The sequence below is a fragment of the Trichechus manatus genome, unplaced genomic scaffold (genome assembly GCF_000243295.1).
Source record: "Trichechus manatus latirostris isolate Lorelei unplaced genomic scaffold, TriManLat1.0 scaffold00286, whole genome shotgun sequence".
Classification (NCBI taxonomy): Eukaryota; Metazoa; Chordata; class Mammalia; order Sirenia; family Trichechidae; genus Trichechus; species Trichechus manatus.
In genome coordinates, this window is record NW_004444222.1 from 579,259 (window position 1) to 604,252 (window position 24,994).

A 24,994-nucleotide genomic window follows, 5' to 3' on the forward strand; every position below is an offset into this window, starting at 1 on the left:
CATGTCCATTAATTGAATGGGTGATCCATTTAATGGACCTGAAGGCCCCATGTTTGCCTCTGACTCTCCCAGGGAGTGATGCAGCTTTTGATCTTACAGTGTAGCAAGAGGTTAGGCTCTGAGACCTATACAGCTTGGTTCCAGCTCCTTAGTTTGCTAGCTGCAAGACTTCTGACAACTTAATTTCTCCATTTCCTTACCTGTATATTGTTGTTAGGTGTCCCCCACTCCATTCCAACTCATAGCAACCGTATGTACAACAGAACAAACACTGCCCTGTCCTGCTCCATCCTCTCAGTTGTTGCTATGCTTGAGCCCACCATTGCAGACACTGTGTCAATCCATCTCCTTGATGGTCCTCGTCTTTTTTTGCTGACCCTCTACTTTTCCAAGCATGATGTCCTTCTCCAGGGACTGGTCCCTCCTGATAACATGTCCAAAGTACGTGAGACGAAGTCTCGCCATCCTCACTTCCAAGGAACATTCTGGCTGTACTTCTTCCAAGACAGATTTGTTCGTTCTTCTAGCGGGCCGTGGTATATTCAATATTCTTCACCAACACCATAATTCAGAGGTGTCAGTTCTTCAGTCTTCCTTATTCGTTGTCCTGCTTTTGCACGCATATGGGGCGATTGAAAATACCATGGTTTGGGTCAAGTACACCTTATTCCTCAAGGTGACATCTTTGTTTTTGGACACTTTAAAGAGATCTTTTGCAGCAGATTTGCCCAGTGCAATGTGCCACTTGATTTCCTGACTGCTGCTTCCATGGGCATTAACTGTTGATCCAAGTAAAATGAAATCCTTGACAACTTCAGTATTTTCTGTTTTATCATGATGTTGCTTATTGGTCTAGTTGTGAGGATTTTTGTTTTCTTTATGTTGAGGCATACTCCGATACTGAAGGCTGTCGTCTTTGTTCTTATTAAGTGCTTCAAGTTCTCTTCCTTTTCGGCAGACAAAGTTGTGTCATCTGCATATCACAGGTTGTTAATGAGTGTTTCTCCAATCCTGATGCTGCATTTTTCTTCATATAGTCTGGCTTCTCAGAATATTTGCTCAGCAGACAGATTGAATACGTGTGGTGAAAGGATACAACCCTGACACACACGCTTTTTTATTTTAAACCACTCAGTATCCTCTTCCACCACTTGTCTGTCAGTTTGTCGTACTGTGGTGGTTTGTGTATTGCTGTGATGCTGGAAGCTATGCCACCAGTACTTCATAGACCAGCAGGGTCACCCTTGGTGGGCAGGTTTCAGCAGAGCTTCCAGACTAAGACAGACTAGGAAGAAGGGCCCGGCAGTCTACTTCTGAAAAAATTGGTCAGTGAAAACCTTATGAATAACAGTGTAACATTGTCTAACACAGTGCCAGAAGATGAGCCCCTCAGGCTGAAAGGCATTCAAAATAGGACTGGGGAACTGCCACCTCTTCAAAGGAGAGATGACCTTAATTACGTGAATGAAATCAAGCTTTTGAGACCTTCATTTGCTGAGGTGGCATTACTCAAAATGAGAAGACACAGCTGCAAGCATCCATTAATAATTGGAACATGGAATGTATGAAGTATGAATCCAGGAAAACTTACAAAAATGAAAAGGAATGCATAAAGATCAATACCCTAGGCATTAGTGAGCTGAAATGGACTGGTATTGGCCATTTTAAATCAGACAATCATATGGCCTACTATGCCAGGAATGATAAATTGAAGAGGAATGACGTGACATTCATCGTCAAAAAGAATATTTCAAGATCTATCCTGAAGTACAATGCCGTCAGTGATAGGATAATATCTACATGCCTACAAGGAAGACCAGCTAATATAACCATTATTCAAATTTACACACCAGAAGATGGCGGACTAGTCAGACGCGCTAAGTCATCCCGGCAATGAAGACCAAAAACAAACAAACAAGTAAAACAGACAAACAGACATCAATCCTAGAACCCTGAACCTTAAATGAAGGGATAAAGTATTAGATTGGACGATACCGAGAAGAAACTGATAGAAAGCAGGAAAGGAATAGAGGTGTGGAGTGGAGATACCTGACCAGACGCATGACTCAGCATTGCCCTCTGGAATAAAGCCAACAACCCTGCATGCAGAAAGGCACCTCCATAGAATTCCCAATAGGAGATAGAGATACAGTGCGCACACACCCATTTCTGCACCTCCATAGAATTCCCAATAGGAGATAGAGGTATAGTGCGGACACACCCAGGACTAGGTAAGACCACGTTTGCTGGCTGCAAATCAAGGACTCTCTTACTGGGTAACCACAGGAGCAGGCTCCTACAATCTCCACCTATCTGGTGAACAGCGGCTGTAACCACTCATCTCGGCAACCCACACTGCCAGAAACCAGAGTACTAACCCACCCTATTGCCCTCCTCCATCTAGCCCCCTCTGCCCCTGCCTTGGCGCCCCCCCGCCCCCCGCTCCTACCTCTGCCCCGCAGCCCGCCATCCCGAGGGGACACGGCCCAGACCTCAGACCTCTTCCCGCTGGCTCCTGAACCCTCCTGCTGCCCGCTGCGGCACCCTGGGGACCTGATCCTGATCCCAGACCCCTTCCCGTTCGCTTCGGGCCCCTCCCGCCATGGCACCCAGAATGGGAGTTCTAGAACACTTAATAGTGCTCACTGGAATTTTGTAAGGATTGCATTTGATCTGTAGATCGCTTTGGGCAGTATTGCCATCTCAACAATATTAAATCTTCCAATCCATGAACATGAAATGTCTTTCCATTTATTTAGGCCCTCTTTAAGATTTTTCAGCAATATTTTGTAGTTCATAGTATAGTTCTTAGTGTACATGTCTTTTGCCTCCTTGGATAAATTTATTCCTATATATTTTATTCTTTTGGATGCTATTGTAAATGGGTTTATTTTGTTTACAGATTGTTCATTGCTAGTGTATTAGAAACACAACTGATTTTGTGTGTTCATCTTGTATCTGCAAATTTGCTGGCTTGATTTATTAGTTCAAGTACTTTTTTGTGGTTTCTTTATGACTTTTTTATATATACTAGCATGTCTATAAGGAGTACTGGTGGTGCAGTGGTTTGGTGCTTAGCTGCTAACCGAAAGGTCAGCGTTTTGAACCCACCAGTTGTTTCATGGGAGAAAGATGTGGCGGTTTGCTTCTGAAAAGATTACAGCCTTGGAACCCTATGAGGCAGTTCTACTCTGTCCTACAGGGTCCCTATGAAGTCGGAATCAACTCAGCAGCAATGGGTTTGGTTTTTGATTTATCATGTCTACATATATAGACAGAGATATGTTTACTTTTTCTTTTCCAGTTTGGATGCCTTTTATTTATATTCCTTGCCTAATTATTCTGGCTAGAACTTCCAGCACAATGTTGACTAGCAATGGTAAAAGCAGGTATCCTTGTCTTATTCCTGGTGGAACTTTTTGAAATTGATCATTCACTAAGCTAAGCACCAAAAATGGAAAAATAGCCAATTCTTAAGAAAAGAAGAGCCAAAATAAATTTTAAAATTCCTACTTAAAGTGTATGTTTAGAGACATTGAACATCAGTTGCAGCTGTACAGGTAAACACTGATTAGTGACTGTCTTGGTCATCTAGTCTTGCTATAACAGAAATACCACAAGTGGATGGCTTTTAACAAAGAGAAATTTATTCTTTCACAGTCTAGTAGGCTACAAGTCCAAATTCAAGGCATCAGCTCCAGGGGAAGGCGTTCTCTCTCTGTCGGCTCTGGAGGAAGATCCTTGTGATGCATCAGTCTTCCCTTGGTCTGGGAGCATCTCAGAGCAGGAACCTCAGGTCCAAAGGATGCACTCTGTTTTCGTCACTGCTTTCTTGGTGGTATGAGGTCCCCATGTCTCTCTGCTCACTTCTTTCTTTTATATCTCAAAAGAGATTGGCTTAAGACACTATCTAATCTTGTAGACCTCATCAACATAACTGCCACTAATCCATCTTATTACATCATAGTCATGGAACATACAACACACAGGGAAATCACTTCAGATTACAAAATGGTACACAATCATACAATACTGGGAATCATGACCTAGCCAAACAGATACACACATTTTTGAGAGGACACAATTCAATCCATGACATTCCACCCCTTGGGCCCCCCAAAATCACATCCTTGCAACATGCAAAACATATTCACCCCATCATATCATAGCAAAAGTCTTAAATCAATTCCAAGTCCAAAATCCAAAAATTGTTCTTCATCTGTGAAATCTAGAATACAATTTATCAGCTTCCAAAGGTACAATGGTGCAACAGGCAGGTACAAGCTAGACATTTCCATTACAAATGGGAGAAACTGGAGGGAAAGAAGGCATAACAGGCACCAAACAAGTCAGCAGAACACATTACATTAGCCATCAAGGCTTTGAAAATAAACCTCTCTTCTCTGAGACAATTTACACAATGGCCCTGCCCTCCAGACTCGAGGTACTGGCCACACTCTCCAGATTCTGAGTGGAGGTCCCTTGGCCCTGGGCTTCAGCTCCGCCTTCCAGGCCCACTGGGACAGCAACTCAGCTCCCTCAACTTTAGGCGCACCATTCTCCTAGTCCATCTAAGCAGAGACTCCACCCTTAGAAACACCAGAGGCCATGGCTCCAACCTTTGAAGCTCCAGAGGTCATGGCCATATCTTTTGAGACTGAGGCAGCTCGGCTTCTTGTGTTCCTTGTCTCTTCAGCTTCTGCTTCCTATGGCCTCTCAGCCCTCAGGCCTCATGCCCTCATCTGCCCTGCTGGGGCAAGTGTTCCAAAGCTTGGTAGCTCCACCGATAAGTGCCCAGAAGCACCCCATTCCGCCAGGAAGCCTCCTGCGCACAGGCACTCAGCCCTCTCGCTCCATGGGTCGGCAAGCCTAGCTCCATGGATAAGCGCCTGGAGGCATCGCACTCCACCAGGAAGCCTCCTGTGCACAGGCACTCAGCTCTCTCGCTCCATGGGTTGGCTTCAGCGCCATCTGGCACTGGTCTGGTTCTGCTGCTGCTGGTTCTCTGCTGCTGCCAGTCCTATATCCATTCACGTTTCAAAACCACTTCCACATTTTAGGTATCTGTTAGAGCAGTACCCCACTCTTGGTACCAAATTCTGTCTTGGTCATCTAGTGCTGCTATAACAGAAATACCACAAGTGGATGGCTTTTAACAAAGAGAAATTATTCTCTCACAATCTAATAGGCTACAAGTCCAAATTCAGGGCATCAGCTCCAGGGGAAGGATTTCTCCCTCTGTTTGGCTCTGGAGGAAGGTCCTTGTGATGCATCAGTCTTCCCTTGGTCTGGGAGCATCTCAGCACAGGAACCTTAGGTCCAAAGGATGCGCTCTGCTCCTGGCTCTGCTTTCTTGTTGGTATGAGGTCCCCATGTCTCTGCTCACTTCTCCCTTTTATATCTCAAAAGAGACTGGCTTGAAACACTATCTAATCTTGTAGACCTCATCAACATAACTGCCACTAATCCATCTTATTACATCACAGTGATAGAGTTCACAACACATAGGGAAATCACATCAGATTTCAAAATGGTACACAATCATACAATACTGGGAATCATGACCTAGCCAAACTGATACACAGATTTTTTTGGGGGACACAATTCAATCCATGACAGTGAGCAAGACTTGTATGTTAATTTTTGAGTTCTTAATTTCATTTTTAAAATATTTACAGAAAGAAGTTACAAATGTGATAAAGGATCAGCCAAATCCTCTGTTGCTGGTGATGGCTACATGAAGTGCTTCTTCCACTCTTTCCATTGTTGAATATTTAGGGAGGTAGAGGATACTGAAACATGTCTGTGCTCTTATGGGATCTTTTTCGTTCAAATTTTCAGGGCAGCAAAATGTTATCTTCATATTCTTTAAACCTTTCATTTGTAGTCTGTCAGTTCCTGTAAGAAACACTAAAAAGAAGAATAAAATTGGGAGATATGTTTCACGCAGAGAATAAAATCTTTCTATAGAGAAAAATCTGTATATTTAAAACTATTTATTGAGGGCCCATGTGCAGAGTCCTACCTTCATAAGTGCATTGGGGACTGTATTAGCATAAAGTTTGACACACAGTCACTGCCCTCAAGCAGCCTACAGTCTGGTTGGGAATATTAGATTCTTGTGCAGAAAAAGACATAAAGCAAGAGAAAATTTAAAAGGTATAAGACAGCCAAACATGGTACAATGGAGTTAAGTACCTCCTGAGTGTAAATTTTGTGATAAAGAGCAGAGAGAGAGCCAGCCTGGGATTACTGGAGAGACTTTCCAGTGTTTAGAATTAACCTGGGCCTTTAAGAAGGGAAAAGGGACCTTGGTGTCACAGTGGTTAAGAGCGAAGATTGCTAACCAAAAGGTCGGCAGTTTGAATTCACCAGCTGCTCCTTGGAAACCCTACGGGGCAGTTCTACCCTGTCTTATAGGGTCGCTATGAGTCGGAATCGACTTGACAGCAATGGGTTAAGAAGGCAAAAGGTTTAGAGAGGCAATAAAGAAGTGAGTGAAGGTTCAAAGCAGTTCAGGAAGGAACTTCAAAGAAGCCTGCAGGTATGAAGGTGCAAGGAGAGCTCTGTAATGTACAGACAGTGGAAATGTTAGGCCACAGGGAAGATTTCCCAGAAGAGGTAAGACAGGAAAGGAGAAGTCTAAGTATCTTTTAACACAAATACTATCCACAAAAATAAGAACGAGAAAAGTGTTTTCTCAAAAAAACTAAAGAAATGGAGTAAGAAAATGAGAACTTCATTAAACTAGTCTCAGGAAAACCACTGAATAAGCATGAACAGATCAGAATCTGGAATGTTAGGTAAAAAAGACTTGGAGTCAGTGATACTATATAGTTTGACTAATCCCACAGGACCTGGATAACTGAATGATGACAGAGACTATGGAAAGAAGGCTTAATACTTAGCTTAGGTGAAGAAAAGAAGACAATTTAAAAAGCAAGAGGCAAGGATGAAATCACAGGGAAAATGATCACCTATATTAATATTTGTTTATTGTTGGGGACAATCTGGCATAGAGAACATTTGATTGGACTTAGAAGTGTCTCTGACACTAATTACTACAAATATGTTACACATGGTCTCTATTACAAATGAGATTTTTATCCCATTAAAACAAACAAACAAAATACAAGATTACAGATCTACTCCTTGATATAATACATACGAAGGAAATTTTTCTTTTCTTCCAAAGTCAATTTGTGTAAAGCCTTCCAAAACATCACTATGGTGGGATGTGAATCACTATAGTCGTCTTCATAACATGCATTCTAGAGAAAAATGCAAAAAACATTTTATTTAGGAAATAGAAAAGAAAATCAAATTTACACAACTTGGCTTTTATGATGTACCTTTTCAAATGTTTCCCAGTCATAGTCTGTATTTCCAATAATCACATCCTTTAGTTCTTTAGGATGGAAAATTTCAATAATCTCCTTGTCACACACTCTGTAAAATCCTCTCTGAAATTCTTCATAAACTGCCTTTACAGAGACGTTAAAGATGTAATCGACATACTTTGAAACATATTCTCTCCTTTAGTGAAACAAAAAGTTATTTCAACATACTGCAATACTCTGAATAAAATTTGGGGCGGGGAAACAAGTAAAAGTTAGAACACCTAATAGTTATGACCGCTTATAGTTATCTTTCAAATATTATTTAATCTCCCTAACAACTGTCTGAGGCAGATTTTTTATATTATGCACATTTTAGTGAAGAGGAAACCGAGACAGTGAAGTTAAATGATTGCTCAAGGCCACACAGTCAAGAGAATTGAGACTTAGGTTAGAAGAGAAAAAGACTGGAAGAATACAACCTGACCTGCTCACAGTGATTACCTCTGGGGAACAGGCTTGGGAAATAAGGGAAATCTCATATTTTGTTTTATACTCTTCTGTATTGTCTGAATTTGTCACAGTGAATAACTAATAGTATTTGAGGTTAAACACAAAGAGGGGATCTCCACTTCTAGCTATGATGGGGTAACATCTAGCAGACAAATGTGCCAACTGAAAAGAACTAGGAAAGCCGGATGAAAACACAAACACATCGGGCTCAAGGCTTCCAAATATGAGTCAAAGCTCAAGAGGCCAAGACTGTAGAGAGAAAACAAGCTCGCTGAGGTGAGCCCTGCATTTTGCTTGCTGTTTTCCCCTTTGGGGCACTTGCCCATTCTTGATGGAGGTAAAGGGGCCAAGCAGAAAGTAATTGTTAAGACGCAGCGAAGTCAGTAGAAGTTTTAGCAATTTCACAGGGCTGGGTGTAAAAATTTAAGTTTGAGTCTACCAAAATAACCAGGATTAAGAGACCAAGGACTCTGGGAGAAAGGAGGTACAAAGAAATTAGCGAGGCCCTCAGCAGTTTTCCCTGTGAGGCATCTGCTAAATTCTTAAGCTATGCAAGGAAGAGGCAAATAAACTAAGCAGAAAGCAGCTGAAAAACAAAAGAGAATTTTCAAGGGTCTCATGATGCTAAGGAAACAAAAACCAAAGTTCAAGATCCTCCAAGAGAAATGGGTCCTAATAAATATTGTAGGCTCTTAGCTGAGATCGCTGGAGAGCTACAGTCTAGGAGTAAAGGTGAATCAAAGGCAGACTGAGCCTTACAAAGACTGCAATCCTGCCTCAAATCAGCTTAGTCCTTAACTGAATTGAGGTGATCCTCGTTACTTTAGCTGCCTACCAGAGGATAGGGTGAATCGTCTCTGGAGAAAGATAACATCATTCAGAACATTTACCATTTTTTATATAAAATGTCTAGCATTCCATCAAATCACCAGATGTACCATAAAAAAGGACAAAGAAAAAAGAAAAGACAATAGACACAAACCTATAGGTGACCAAAATACTAGCATTATTAGACAGGATACTAAAATAAATGATTGATTAATATGTTCAGAGAAAGAAATGGCAATATGAAGAATTTCAAGTGAAAATGGAAATGTTAAGAGTAATCAAACAATTGAAAAACACAATCACCAAAATTAACAATTCAGTAAATGGGCTTAACAGCAGACTTTATACAGCTGAAGAAGTAAGAGAAGTAGAAGATATGTCAGTAGAAAATTTATACACTAAAGCACAAGGAGCAAAAAGGATAGAAAAATGTAGAAGGTGGGGTGGATAAAACTAAAGAATTATCCAAAAAACCAAACCTGCCATCGAGTTGATTCCAACTCATAGTGACCCTATAGGACAGAGTAGAGCTGCCCCATACAGTTTCCAAGGAACACCTGGTGGATTTGAACTGCCAACCTTTTTGGTTAGCAGCCGTAGCACTTAACCACTATGCCACCAGGGTTTCCAAAGGGTATATAGGACACATCTAATTGGTGTCCTAGAATGGAAGGAGAGAGAAAGAATTGGGAAGTCAGTATTCATTTAGATTTGAAAGTTGATAATAGCCAGGATTTTTTCAAAACTGAATAGACATCAAGTCACAGATTTAAAAACTATGAACACCAAACAAGATAAATAAAAACAAAACCACACCAAGGCATATCATAATGAAACTGCTGGATAATCAAAGACAAAGAGAAAATATTAAAATCAGCCAGAGAACAGACACACTACCTTAAAAGAGCATCACTGAAAAACCACAATGAAATATTACCATATACCAGAATGGCTAACATTAAAAAGACTGACAATACAAAGTACTAAAGAGGATACAGAGCAATAAGAATGTTCATATTTTGCTGATGGAAATATAAATTGATACAACCACTTTATAAAACTGTCCTGCAATATCTATTAAAGTTAAACATAAGCAAAGTCTATGACTCAGTATAATAAAGAGTTTGACTCCGTTTTTTGATGTTGACTGCTGGCAGCTTTCAGGTCCCACTCCTCCCCCTACCCCTTCTGCTCCACATCTGCACAACCCAGTAAGAAAGCCTGCACACTCTCTTCTTTTGTGCCATCGGCGAAGTTTACACCATGCAAGTCTGGCCTGCGCAGAAACCCTCATCCTAGCCCCACACCCTAACCACAATAAAAACCAGAGCCATCTGTCTCTTCCTTCCCTCACACTAAATAGACCAGCTTGGGTGCCTGCTCCGATTTCCCTGGAAAGCCTCACTATGTGAATAATAAATCTTTTCATACTCTTTTATGATACACGTGGCATCATTAGTATCAGCATCCAAACGAATTCTGGGTGGGAGAATTGGTTCTATCCTGCATAAGGCCACCATAACACACCCTGCAATTCTACTTCCAGTTATATACCAACAGAAATGTATGCACATAAGCAACAACAAAAACACATACAAGAGTATTCACAAAAGCATTATTCATATCAGCCCGAAACCAGAAACATATTATGTCCATCAGTAATACAATGGATAAGCAAATTGTGATATAGTCATACAATATAATATTATGCAACTAGAAAAGAAACAAACAAACGAACAAAATCCACAGACGAAAGGAATTCAGCACAGGAGAGTAAGAGGAACAAAGAAAACGTCAGCACCACCAAAAAAAAGCACTACAAAATGACAGCAGTAAACTCACACCTATCAATAATCACACGGAATGTAAATGGCTTAAACGCACCCATAAAGAGACAGAGAGTGACAGAATGGTTAAAAAAACAGCACCCATCGATATGCTGTCTAAAAGAGACACACCTTAGAAACAAAGACATATGTATATATATTAAAAATCAAAGGATGGAAAAAAATGTATCAAGCAAACAGCAACCAAAAAAGAGCAAGAGTGACAATACTAATCTCAGATAAAATAGACTTTAAAACAAAATCCACCATAAAAGACAAAGACATTATATAAAGATTAAAGGGACAATCCACTATGAAGACGTAATCATAATAAACATCTATGCACCCAATGACAGGGCTCCAAAATACATAAAACAAACTAACAGCACTGAAAAGAGAAATTTAAAGTTCCACAATAATAGAAGGAGACGTCAACACACCACTCTTGGAAAAGGACAGAACATCTAGAAAGAAACTCAACAAAGATACAGAAGATCTAAAGGCCACAATCAACCAACTTGACCTCACAGACGTATACAGAACACTCTACCCAACAGATGCAAACTACACATTCTTTTCCAACACACATAGAACGTTCTCCAGAATAGACCACATCTTCAGCCACAGAGCAACCCTCAACAAAATCCAAAACAGTGAGATAATACGAAGTATCTTCTCAGATCATGCCATCAAAGTAGAAATTAATAACAGGAAGAGCAAGGAAAAAAAAAATACATGGAAACTGAGTAACAACCTGCTTAAAAACCATGCAGTAATAGAAGAAATCAAAGATGGAATAAAAAAATTCCTAGAATCAAACGAGAATGAAAATACATCATACCAAAACCTTTGGGACACAGCAAAGGCAGTACTCAGAGGTCAATTTATAGCAATAGATGCAGACATCAAAAAAGAAGAAAGGGACAAATCAAAACATTAGCTACACAACTTGAACAAATAGGAAGAGAACAGGAAAAGAAACCCACAGCCACCAGAAGAAAGGAAATATTAAAGATCAGAGCAGAAATAAATGAAATAGAGAACAGAAAAACAAGAGAACCAACAAAACCAAAAGTTGGTTCCTTGAAAGGATCAACAAAATTGACAAACCATTGGCCAAATTAACAAAAGAAAAACAAGAGAGGACACAAATAACCCAAATAAGAAATGAAATGGGGGACATTACAATGGACCCAACTGAAATAGAAAGGGTCATTAAAAAATATATATATACAACTGGAAATGTTCTATATTTTGATCTGGTTGGTAATTACACAGGTGTGTTCACTTTGTGAAATCACTGAACTCTACAGTTATGATTTGTGCTGTTTTCTGTATGTATATTCTAAGTTTTTTTGAAAAACCTAAAATTAAAAAATTAAAGAAAAATGTTTGGCTTAGGTCAGAATACTCACTAGATAATCTCTTTACCACTTTGATCAACTATCAAGGGAATGTCCTATAATTTCAAACTCAATGGCTTTAAATAGCTTCCCACAGGTATTGGGAAGTCCAGATACCACAGTAACCTCTTCAACAAATAATTACTAAGTGCCTGCTATGTACCAGGCACTATGTTGACTACTACTCTAGGTACTGGATGTACAGTAGTAAATAAGACAGACCAAGACCCTGAAGCTTTCACTACTGTGGGGAAACACTGATTCATTGACAGATACACAAACAAATAAATCCTAAAGGTAATGTGTTACATGAAAAGAAAAAAAAAAGTAAAGCAGAATAAGAGGATAAAGAAGGATACAGGCACACAACACACACCAACTTTTCTGCCTAATTAATAAATGACTAATGGGAATGGAAAATTATAAGAACTAAAAGGAACTTTTAGAACCCAATGAAAGAAATATAATATATATAGAACAAATATTTTATTTCTTTGTACTTACTTGTTAGTCTGGTCGACCATTATGTAACTTCCATTAGGAATTAATTCTGCATCATTTTTGTCCCAGTGGACCTATAACCACAAATGAACTAAGATAATATCTCCAGAATAATTCTGAACAATCTATTGTTAACAAAAACACCTTGAAGCATACCATCTTTTCCTAAGGAATTTGTAATAATGTAACATTTTTGTCATAAAACTATCCAGAAATGTACAAATAAAAAATAACAATAAAAAAAAAGACCACTTTATCATGGAGAATGAAAAATAATTTTTTTTCAAAACCTGATCATACTGAAGAAATTGGAAAATTGCCATGTATCAGTATTCACTTTATACAGTGTAAACCTGGTATGACTGTTGTTCTTAGGTGCCATCAAGTCAGTTCTGACTCATAGCAACCCTACATACAGCAAAATAAAACACTGTCTGGTCCTGTGCCATCCTCGCAATCGTTATTCTTGAACTCATTGTTGCAGCCACTGTGTCAATCCACCTCGTTGAGGGTCCTCCTCTTTTTCGATGACCCTCCACTTTACCAAGCATGACGTCCTTCTCCAGGGGCTAATCCCTTCTGATAACATGTCCAAAGTATGTGAGACGAAGTCTCGCCATCCTTGCTTCTAAGGCGCATGCTGGCTGTACATCTTCCAAGACAGATTTGTTCATTCTTTTGGCAGTCCACGGTATATTCAATATTCTTCACCAACACTATAACTCAAAGACATCAATTCTTCTTCGGTCTTCCTTATTCATTGACCAGATATTGCATGCATCTGAGACGACTGAAAACATCATGGCTTGGGTCAGGTGTACCTTACTCTTCAAGGTGACGTCTTTGCTTTTCAACACTTTAAAAAGGTCGTTTGCCGGAGATTTGCCAACACGATGCATCGTTTGATTTCTTGACCACTGCTTCCATGGGTGTTGATTGTGGATCCAAGTAAAATGAAATCCTTGACAACTTCAGTCTTTTCTCAGTTTATCATGACGTTGCTTACTGGTCCAGTTGTGAGGATTTTTTTGTTTTCTTTATGTTGAGGTGTAATCCATACTGAAGGCTGTAGTCTTTGATCTTCATCAGTAAGTGCTTCAAGTCCTCTTCACTTTCACAAGCAAAGTTGTGTCATCTTCATATCACAGGTTGTTAATGAGTCTTCCTCCAATCCTGATGCCCCATTTTTCTTCATATAGTCCAGCTTCTTGGAGTATTTGCTCAGCATACAGATTGAATAAGTATGGTGAAAGGATACAACCCTGATGCACACCTTTCCTGACTTTAAACCACGCAGTATCTCCTTGTTCTTTTCTAACGACTGCCTCTTAATTTATGTACAGGTTCCTCAGGAGCACAATTAAGTGTTCTGGAATTCTCATTCTTCACAATGTTATCCGTAATTTGTTAAAATCCACACAATCGAATGCCTTTGCATAGTCAATAAAACAATGATAAACATCTTTCTGGTATTCTCTGCTTTCAGCCAGGATCCATCTGACATCAACAATGATATCCCTCGTTCCACTTCCTCTTCTAAATCTAGTTTGAATTTCTGGCAGTTCCCTGTCCGTGTACTGCTGCAACTGCTTTGGAATGATCTTCAGCAAAATTTTACTTGCATGGGATATTAATGATATTGTTCGATAATTTCCACATTCAGTTGGATCACGTTTCTTTGGAACAGGCATAGATATGCATCTCTTCCAGTCAGTTGGCCAGGCAGCTGTCTTCCAAATTTCTTGACATAGAAGAGTGAGCACTTCCAGTGCTACATTCGTTTGTTGAAACATCTCAATTGGTATTCTGTCAATTCCTGAAGCCTTGTTTTTCGCCAATGTCTTTAGTGCAGCTTGGAGTTCTTTCTTCAGTACCATCAGTTCTTGATCATATGCTACCTCTTGAAATGATTGAACATTGGCCAATTATTTTTGGTACAGTGATTCTGTATTTCTTCCATCTTCTTTTGATGCTTCCTGCATCGTTGAGTATTTTGCCCATAGAATCCTTCACTATTGCAACTTGAGGCAACTTTTTCTTCAGTTTTTTCAGCTTCAGAAATGCTGAGCATTTCTTCCCTTTTGGTTTTCTAACACCAGGTCTTTCCACATTTCATTATAATACTTTACTTTGTCTCCTCAAGCTGCCCTTTGAAATCTTCTGTTCAGCTCTTTTACTTCATCATTTCTTCCATTTGCTTCAGATGATCTACATTCAAGGGCAAGTTTTAGAGTCTCTTCTGACATCCATTTTGGTCTTTTCATTCCTTCCTGTCTTTTTAATGATTTCTTGCTCAGTATGCACTTTATACAGTGTAAACCCAATACGGCAGACTACAAAAATGGCCACATATTCCTTCCATCCTGATATTTATGTCCCTTTGCCATGTGACTCTTCAACACCTCCCATCAATCTGTGGAGTTTATTTTTCACCCCTTGAATCTGCGTGTGGCCATGTGAATTACTTTGGCTGGTGGGATTTGACACTAGCAGAAGCTTGAAAAGCTGCTTATGTGTTGGGGCTTGCTATCTCTTACTACTCTTTGTAACCCTAAGACCACCATGTGAAAAAGTCTCAGCTAGTTTACTGGAGAATAAAGGACCATGTGGAACAGAGACAAACTGTTCAGCTGATGACCCGTAAACCAACCAGCCTGCCAACTGCAAGGTATGTGAGGCCACGCCAAGTTGGCCCAGTCTAGAAACCCACAGAACTGTGTTTGTTGTTTTAAGCCACTAAATTTTGGGGTTGTTTGTTATGCAGTAAAATCTAACCAGTACACTCAGCTCATGAAAAAATAAGGAAAAAAAAAAACCTTTTCACTAGCTCAGTTAAGAATTTTTTTTTTAAAAAGTAAAGGGTGTGTGTTTAGGTAAATCAGATTAAAGCTGATCTGTGATCTGGTTTTTATTGTTACTCACATTAAAACAAATAGAAAATACTTCTTCAAAGTCATCACCTTCATCATCTAGAAGTATTTGCAAACACCTAAAGAACAAAAAATTTGTTTTTAAAAAAGTAAGTAATCATGATCACTAGATAACACCATCTAAAATCAATGTCAAGTGCATTGCTATTCTGAAGGTGGGAGGTCAGGTATAGTTCACAGCAACTATTTCTCTGTGTGGATAATCTAAACAGGGGCAGATCTCAGCTAAAAGTGTGAGTTTTAAGAAGCTTATCTTCCATTCTGCAGGGTCTTTTCTTGATTCCCAGCTCTCTTCCCTCAACCCTAATTTCCTTTACCAGTGATTGCAGGTTTCTCCTTAGAAAAAGATAGATAATATTTTTACTGATACTGAAACTCATTCAAACTAGATTTACTTTTATTCAAGCTTTTGATCTTTACTTAAAGAACAAATAATAGGTTTTTTATTAAATATCAGGTATCACTGAGGAAATGTGAGAAGCAGATGAGAAAAAGACCATCTCTGTACTTGTCCCAGCAACATTAAGCATAAGAAAGACTTGAAATTTGACTATCTTAATTATTTCAAGGCATCTTTGAGAATAGAGCTTCTATCAAAATGGATAGTAGCCAGTCATTTTATATTTCTATCCTCTGTAGCCCTATGGTACTTTATATATAGAAATATTTAACATAAGATATCTCATATTGTTGGCTCATTTACTCATTTATACATTCAATAAACATTTATTAAGCACGTATGGTGGCAGGTATAAAGAATGTAAAGTTGAGACTAAAAAATTAGTGTCAATAAATCTTCAGACTAGTAGGTGAGATAGGCTGATGAGTGTCTCGCCTACAGTATAGTGACGTATGTGCAACCAGAGACATATGTAAATGGTAGAAGTACAATTTAGAAGAGCTGGGTTAATTCTTTCCAAAGAAATACATGTCATTGGGGAAGGTATCCTAGGGAAGGTGTTTCCCCTTCACCCACTGGATTTTTTATTAATGGATTGGGATAAAACAAACCATGTTTTAGTCTTTGTGATTTTTCTGTGGAATGTAATGGGAACTCAGCTGATAGAACTAGATTAATTATAATCCTTGGTTCATGATATGCTGAGATCATTTGTCCATGTCTGGCTTATTTGCCTATTTATTTATGTGTATGTTTATGATGAATACCTATGAACTCCCAAAACAGAACTAAAACACTGCTAATATCTTATGCCTACCTATAAAGGATACCTCCTCTATCCCATTTTTTTGTTGTTGTTGTTAGGTGCTGCACAGTTGGCTCTGACTCATGATGACCTTATGTATAACAGAACAAAAAGTTGCCTAGTCTTGCGTCATTTCATGATCATTGGTATGCTTGAGTTCATTGTTTTGGTTGTTGTGTCAATCCATCTCATTGAGAGTTTCCTTCATTTTCCATAACCCTCTACTTTACCCTCCAGTTTTTCTACCACCCCTAAAATGTATTACATATATTAGTTTGAGGACTGTCTGTTCTCTTTCATGGAAGGTATTACTTGATCAACAGAGAAGTTCTTTAATCTTATTGCAGTTAAATTTATCAATCTTTTCTTTAAAGATGGTACTTTTTGTGTCTTGCTTAAAAAATCTCATAGGTGAGACAGATATTAGAAAAGATATAGAAAAGCCTGTATTTTCATCATTTTTGCATTTAAAATTTACATCCTTAATCTACATGGAATTGTTTTTTTGTGTATGGCATGAGGTAATGATCCGCTTTCATTTTGCCCAGATGGATAACAAAATTTTCTAGCTCCATTTATTGAATAGTACCTTCTATCTCCACTGACCTACTGTGCCACCTCTCATGAAGTCCCATACAAGCCCAGGTCAGTTTCTAAATCTCTCTTCTACTGCACTGGAAAACTTGTTCCAATACCAAACTGTCCTAATTAATACAGCTTTCAAATTATTCTTGATATCTGATAGGTGAAGGTGATGACATGAAACAAGATTTAAAATAAACATCACTCAAACACCAAACTCATTGCTGTTGAGTCAATTCCAACTCATAGTGACCCTACAAGACAGAGCAGAACTGCCCCAAAGGGTTTCCAAGGAGCAACGGGTAGATTCGAACTGCCAGCCTTTTGGTTAGCAGCCATACCTCTTAACTACTGTGCTACCAGGGCTCCAAACATCACTACTGCTCTAAAAATGAAGTCTATTTAAAATAAATAAATGAATAAACATCACTTGCCGATTCCCCACCAAGGTGTAACCTGTCCACTGGGACTGCTATACACAGATAAAAAGTTCAAAGATTAATTCAAGGATCAAAGACTAGTCATAGAAACTTTTTTTAATTTTAGAAAGTTAAATTATTATCCAACAACTCTTGCCAAAGATAAAAACGATTTAATTGTCTAGTATGTTACTGTTGAACATGAAAATATTATTGGTGTATATGTGTGTGTTTAAATATGTATCTAAATATGTTAAATTGCGTTCTGAAAAAAGAGCTATGGTTACTTACTTTCCCAAAACAGGACTGAGTTCTTTCAAGTCTTCCAATGATGGTGTTTGGTCCAGAAGTTTCTTAAACAGTGCCAGAGGAAAAGGAATGTCGGCAACATTGAAATTGTATAGGGAAAGCCCACATAGTATCCCAAAGAAGAAATATCTCTTCTCCTCAAATTTAGGCTGAAAAAAGAGGGAAAAAACTCTTAAAGTATTGTGAATTTTTGCCAATACAATGGAATATTTTTATTAGGTAAACCTTTCTCCCCTTTCCTAAAATCAGATCACAAATCAAAACCAGAAAGCTTGAGATTAGAATATTTACAGTTTATATTAAATCATTAAGTCAATTTAAATCCCTGCTATAGTTTTGGTTACTAGAACTCAACAGGAATAGAAACACATTAGGCCAGGAATCCTTACAAACTAGTTTTCACATTTTATTTTCATAGCCTTTGTCTTCAAATTCATCTGAAAAAAATGAAACTGAAACAAGGAATGAGTAACTGAGAAAGGAAGGGTTCATTTTTATCTATATATTTTATATTAAAAAAAACCCTCGTTACTGCTGAGTTGATTCCAACTCATGATGACCTAAATGTGTTACATTGTAGAACTGCTCCATACAGTTTTCTTGGCTGTAATCCTTATGGAAGGAGATCTCCAGGTCTTTCTTCTGTGGTACTGTGGTAACGCTGGATGGGTTTGAACCACCAACCTTTAGGTTAGTAGTCGAGCACAAAACATTGCACCACCTAGGGACCTTATACATTCTATAAATGGTCAAAATTCTTCTGTGTGGACAAACATGAGAACCCAGGGAAAGGGGAATCCATTTTAAAGAAAGTAATCACCTTATTAGAATTGAAGATTATCTCCACAATTATATCATTAACGCCTCTCCTAATATGAAACACTCTAGACAACCTAATTTGCTATGACATACATTTTCTGTCACAAAACATGATAAGCAAAGAAAAGAAGACTCACCCTGACAGGAAACCACATATAGGGAGCCTCTCCAGGATACATGAACATCCCATATTCTGGCCGGGTCATCTCTTCAAATATACAGTGGAAGAACTCTGATCTGACTCCTCCGAAGCCGTAGTTAACTTCTCCACTAAATGAAACCTGAGGAAAGAGAGTAAATAAACCATTACTTTCAGGGCTCTATATTGCTATATTTAGTAACTCTAGAAGATAACATTATTTGTGGTCCCAAGTATCTGGTAGGCACTATGGTAAGCATCTAATTTGTATTATCACATTTAATCTTCCCATCAATTCTATGAGGCTAATGAGGCTTCAAAAGAGTTTAAATAAATTTCCCAAGGTTATACAACAGCTAAGTGGTACAGCCTGGATTTAATCCTATGTCTGTTAAACCTCAAAGCCTGAGGCCTTTACTACTAAATTGACCTTCACTGGTATCACTATAATAGTCATCAGGTACATTAAGTATAATGAGAATAAACATAAATCATAAATATTAGGATTTTCATAAAAATACATAATGTATTTATTTATATGAGTTCTGTCATGGATTGAATTGTGTCCCCAAAAAATATATGTATCAATTTGGCTAAGCCATGATTCCTAGTATTGTGTGATTGTCCACCATTTTGTCATCTGATGTGATTTTCCTAGGTGTTGTGAATCCTATCTCTGTGATGTTAATGAGGTGAGATTAGCACAGTTATGTTAACGAGGTAAGCCTCAATCTATAAGATTGGATTGTGTCTTGAGCCAATCTCTTTTGAGATATAAAAGAGAGAAGCGAGCAGAGAGACACGGGGACCTCATACCACCAAGAAACAAGAGCCAGGAGACTAGCCTGTCCTTTGGACCCAGGGTCCCTGTACTGAGAAGCTCTTAGACTACGGGAAGACTGAGGACAAGGACCTTCCTCCAGAGCCGAAAGACAGAAAGGCTTCCCCTGGAGCTGGCACACTGAATTTGGCCTTCTAGCCTTCTAGACTGTGAGCGAATAAATTTCTTTTTGTTGAAGACATCTATTTGTGGTATTTGTGTTACAGCAATACTAAATGACTAAGACAAGTTCCTAGCTTGGCTGTTTATTCCTTACAGAGGTAGCATCCCACATATTGACATCAATCCCTTCCCAAGATGATTCCATCTTAACCCGTCTTTGGTCCTTCAATTACTCCCCCATTCCTGCTTTTCTTTTTTGGAATCCTTCACTTCAGCTTACAAGTGTGTTAGAGTCTCCCTTATCCTTACTAAAAACAACAATAACAACAAAACTCAACACGATTGTCTCTAATATAGACAATATAGACTCCTTCAACCCTAGGTTTCCAAACTTCAGAGAAGAATGTACACCAATTTCCAAACCTATTTCTCTACTTAAACGGTTCTCTCCAAGATGACCAAGAACCTGTTAACCCCCAACTCCAAGGACTTTTTCTCATTTCTCATCTCCTTGATTTCACTAACTCATTTTATACTACTACCTCCTCTTGGAATTCTTTTCTCCCTTGTTTTCTCTTGTTGTCATTGTTCTTTGGTGCCGTTGAGTAGGTTCCGACTCATAGTGATCCTATGTGCAACAGTATGAAATGCTGCCTGGTCCTGCGTCATCCTCACAGTTGTTGTTATGCTTGAGCCCATTGTTGCAGCCACTGGGTCAGTCCATCTTGTTGAGGGTCTTCCTCTTTCTCGCTGACCCTCTACTTTACCAAGCATAATGTCCTGCTCCAGGGACTGATCATTCCTGATAACATGTCCAAAGTCTGTAAGATGTAGTCTCATCATCCTTGCTTCTAAGGAACATTTTGGCTGTACTTCTTCCAAGACAGATTTGTTCATTCTTTTGGCAATCCATGGGATAGTCAATATTCTTTGCCAACACCATAATTCAAAGGCGTCAATTCTTATTCAGTCTTCCTTATTCATTGTCCAGCTTTCACATGCATATGAGACAATTGAAAACACCATGGCTTGGGTCAGGCATACCTTACCTTCAAGGTGACATCTTTGCTTTTTAACACTTTAAAGGGGTCTTTTGCAGCAGATTTGCCCAATGCAATGAGTCATTTGATTTCTTGACTGCTGTTTCCATGGGTGTTGACTGTGGATCCAAGTAAAATGAAACGCTTTACAACTTCAATCTCTTCTCTATTTGTCGTGATGTTGCTTATTGGTCTAGTTGTGAGGATTTTTATTTTCTTTATGTTGAGGTGTAATCCATAGTGAAGGTTGTGGTCTTTGATCTTCATCAGTAAGTGCTTCAAGTCCTCTTTACTTTCAGCAAGCAAGGTTGTGTCATCTTCATATCACAGGTTGTTAATGAGTCTTCCTCCAATCCTGATGACCCGTTCTTCTTCATATAGTCCAGATCTTGGATTATTTACTCAGCATACAGTTTGAATAAGTATGGTGAAAGGATACAACCCTGATGCACACCTTTCCTGACTTTAAACCACGCAGTATTCCCTTGTTCTATTTTCTCTTATTAAGTATTTTCAAGTTTTTCTTTCTTTCTTTTCCTTGCTGGCTTAATCCAGCTGTTCTATCTTGAGACTTCTGCCCTTTCTTTCTGCTCTTTCCCAGGATCCTTGTTTTCTTTTTAAACTTCACTTATCACTTGCAGGCACTGAACCTTCTATCCTCTCTCCTGATCGACAGACAGATTTCCAAAGATCTGCTACACTGCCAGGTCCTGTGCCATCCTCACAATTGTTGCTACGTTTGAGTCCATTGTTGCAGCCACTGTGTCAATCCATCTTGCCGAGGATTTTCCTCTTTTTGCTGACTCTCTACGTTACCAAGCATGATGTCCTTCTCCAAGGACTGTTCCCTCCTGACAACATGCCCAAAGTACATTCCTCTTGGTCTATGTAGTAACTGGGGAATTAAGGAAACCCCAAGTCAGGCGACCTCAGTGGAAAAGAGAGATAATTTCCCCTCTGTGAAACACTTTGTTACTTTTTTTTTTTTACTTTTCTCAAAAACAAAAATATTGAGAATTATACTTTACCCATAACTGCTTCTCGAAGTCTTTATTCTCAGACTGATTTAGCTGATTAAAAACATCCTCAACCAAGTGATTCCTTCTGACGGTTAGATTGAAGGTGGGCTGTGAAGACCCTCCAAGTGCTACAGTTTCTGGCAACCTCATAAAAGCTCTCTGTTCTTTCACCTGGAAAAACAGAAATGTTTTATTTCATTTCTCCATCGGTGGTCTCTAAGTAGAAATTTATAAAGTGGAATAAATTGGTTGAGTTTACATATGCACATCAGAAGCATTTGTGAAAAGGGTTTTATAGACACCACTGGAGACAAGCTATACATTCAGTATTCACTCTCAGGGAGTACTTATCCAGTTGACAGTATGTTAAAAAGGGGCACTTTTCACAAACCTTTATTATGGCACCATCACAGAATACCAACCATTTATTGGGGTCCTAATCTTAATGGGAAGCCCTGGTGGCACAGTGGTTAAGAGCTTGGCTGCTAGCCAAAAGGTCGGCAGTTCAAATCCACCAGCTACTTCTTGGAAACCCTATGGGGTAGTTCTACTCTGTCCTATTAGGGTCACTATGAGTTGGAATCGACTCAATGGCAAAGGTTTTTTTTTTTTTTTTTTTTTAATCTTCGTGGACCTAAAGGCCATAATGTCTTTGCATTCTGATTTCAAGAATCCCCTGCCACCTCTATTCCTGCTGCCATGTCTTTTAATTAGATCAGACCGCCTTAAATATTGGTGCTAGTCCCAATGTAGCCCAAGTATGCTATGCTTCTGTGAGTACTATTCAAGAGACTATAGGCTACTGAAAGACCTACAACTAGGTCAGTTGCCCAAGCTGTATCCTTTGCTGCTGAGGCCCTAATATGCTTCAAAGCCTAGCCAACTCAAATTGTAAGTCTGCCTTGCCTTCTGCATTAGAGTATAAGCTCCATGAATGCTATCTATGATCATTAGTTTCACCACTAGTTCCCTTATAACCAAAATATCACATGCATAAGACTACACTCATCATGTGAATTATGTTAATTAAGACAAAAAAAGAAATAGGCATACATACCTTCATTTTAAACTCTGAGTCAGCACGAAATAGTTTAATTTTTGACAGACTATTAAAGACAAATGGAAAGTGACTGATTATGACAGAACATGTGATGTCTACTGAAGTTTCCTAAAAATGGAAACGACAATAATTTTAATAAACTAAAGGGTAGAGAAATCTTATACCTTACCTTATAGCCTTAAATCCATGACAGTTTAAGATCTCAGTACCTCTCGCCAAAGCAATCCAAATTGCCAGTCAGTAGTATTTAAATGGGGCCCAGTAGTTAAGAGCTCGGCTGCTAACCAAAAGGTTGGCAGTTCAAATCCACCAGCTGCTCCTTGGAAACCCTATGGGGCAGTTCTACTCTGTCGTATAGGGTTGCTATGAGTCAGAATCAACTTGACAGCAACAGGTTTGGGTTTGTTTGTTTTGTTTTGTTTTTTAATATTTAGATATATAGAATTCTAAGAAAATGTGTTTCATAGTTATCAATGGAAGGTATATAACCCTAATACGCCCATTTAATTTAGCAATTAATTATAAACTTCGAACACTTTCTCAAAAAGTCAGATCTGCTGCAACCTGTGTTTCTATAATGTGAGTGAACTTAGATGTGTTTGGTATAGAGGGATGATGTAATTCAGAAAGCTATTTAGCTCATACATGATTTTTGCTGGGTAAGGGTTGATGGGCTAGAAGGAGCAGAATTATAACCTTCAGAGAAAAGGGAAAAACTTCAGGTCAGCGCTGCAGTGGCAGCAGGAGCCTCTAGCTATATTTTAAGAAAATAAATAAAAAAGGAGTCCCTATGCTCAGAGCACCCTTCTCAAAGTTGCACCTCTACCTTGCCAGCTCTTTGCTCCTGGGGACGCACGCCGCCTTTGTGCTTACATTAACAGCAGAATCACGAGCTCAGAGCTCCACTCCATCTGTGTTATCTCACTATCACCAGTCTTTTTCTAATTAAAGTGTGCATAGACTTCCACTCTTGCTTTGTGTATTTTTCTTATTCTCACGGCAGTCTCCATAAGCTGCTTGCCTGGTTGACCCAAGTTATCTCCCCAGGTATCAATTATCCTTCCTGTTAGTACTCTGGCTATAAAACTACATAGGTTTTGAGGGGTCTGTCTTGCTTTTGCCTTAATCCCTGGTATTTTTATTGTACAGTTTTGCAGAGTGAGATGTTTTTCAGAAATTTGTATAGAAAGCTATAGCAGAAATGCCCATATTAAGTCACTGGTTAATTATTAATTTCCCCTTTAAACGTGCAATAATTACCAAGTTCATTTTCCAAAAGAATCTTCTGTATACCTCAGCAGAAAAATCAATCCAATTCGAGAGTTCATTTATGATGAAAGTATTTTCAGGTAGCTGGCATGTAGCCTGGTTTACCTTAAATAAAATACAACCTGTGAGAAAGTTTTATATTTAAAGACAATTTTACTTAATGGATTAATTAGATTATCAGAATAAACAAAAATTAAACACTCCTTTTAATGACCAGAATAAAGTTCTGTCCAATTCCTAAACTGCCTGAGCCTCAAATTTTCATAAACATAAAGAATATCTAAGGTTTAACAGTAGTTTTTTTAATTTACAGAAAAGTTTTAGAGAACTTTAAGTCCAAAAAATAAAAACAGTACAGTATGAATCCAAACTACTCTGGGGCCCATGATTTAATCTTCAAAGTGTAACAACATGTCATTTGTAGACATTCCTTCTGCCAAAGCATATGTGGAATGTTTCCCTATCAAACCATGGGGGAATTTCCAGCCCCTCATCCCACAAATATGTGGAAATTAAACAACACACTCTTAAATAACCAATGGGTTAAAGAAGAAATCAAAATGGAAATCAGAAAATACTCTGAGATGAATGAAAATGAAGGCACAATATACCAAAACCTTTTGGAATACAGCTAAAGTAGTGCTTACAGGGAAATTTATAACTGTGAATGCATATATTAAGAAAGAAGAAAGATCTCAAGTCAATAACCTAAGCTTCCACCTTAAGACACTGGAAAAAGAACAACAAACTGATCCTAAAGCAAGAGGTAAGAAAATAATAAAGATGAGAGTAGAAATTAATGAAATAAGAACAGAAAAACAATACAGAAAAAGTAATGAAACCAAAAGTTGG

General features: G+C 38.6%; 1 protein-coding gene across 3 annotated transcripts in view; it reads right to left on the reverse strand.

Annotated features, from left to right (window-relative positions):
* Positions 1 to 5,559: 5,559 nt before the first annotated feature.
* HERC5 (HECT and RLD domain containing E3 ubiquitin protein ligase 5) overlaps positions 5,560 to 24,994 on the reverse strand; it is a 52,606-nt gene continuing 33,171 nt past the window's right edge. For all 3 annotated transcript variants that reach the window (XM_023725101.1, XM_004390145.2, XM_023725102.1), the window contains 10 exons: positions 24,134 to 24,247; positions 22,871 to 22,981; positions 21,823 to 21,984; positions 18,810 to 18,953; positions 17,836 to 18,002; positions 15,331 to 15,397; positions 12,412 to 12,482; positions 7,353 to 7,536; positions 7,169 to 7,271; positions 5,560 to 5,910 (listed from right to left, as the gene is read on the reverse strand). In XM_023725101.1, coding sequence (XP_023580869.1) covers positions 5,705 to 5,910; positions 7,169 to 7,271; positions 7,353 to 7,536; positions 12,412 to 12,482; positions 15,331 to 15,397; positions 17,836 to 18,002; positions 18,810 to 18,953; positions 21,823 to 21,984; positions 22,871 to 22,981; positions 24,134 to 24,247 — 1,329 coding nt within the window. In that variant the 3' untranslated portion in view covers positions 5,560 to 5,704. The remainder of the gene's footprint in view (positions 5,911 to 7,168; positions 7,272 to 7,352; positions 7,537 to 12,411; positions 12,483 to 15,330; positions 15,398 to 17,835; positions 18,003 to 18,809; positions 18,954 to 21,822; positions 21,985 to 22,870; positions 22,982 to 24,133; positions 24,248 to 24,994) is intronic.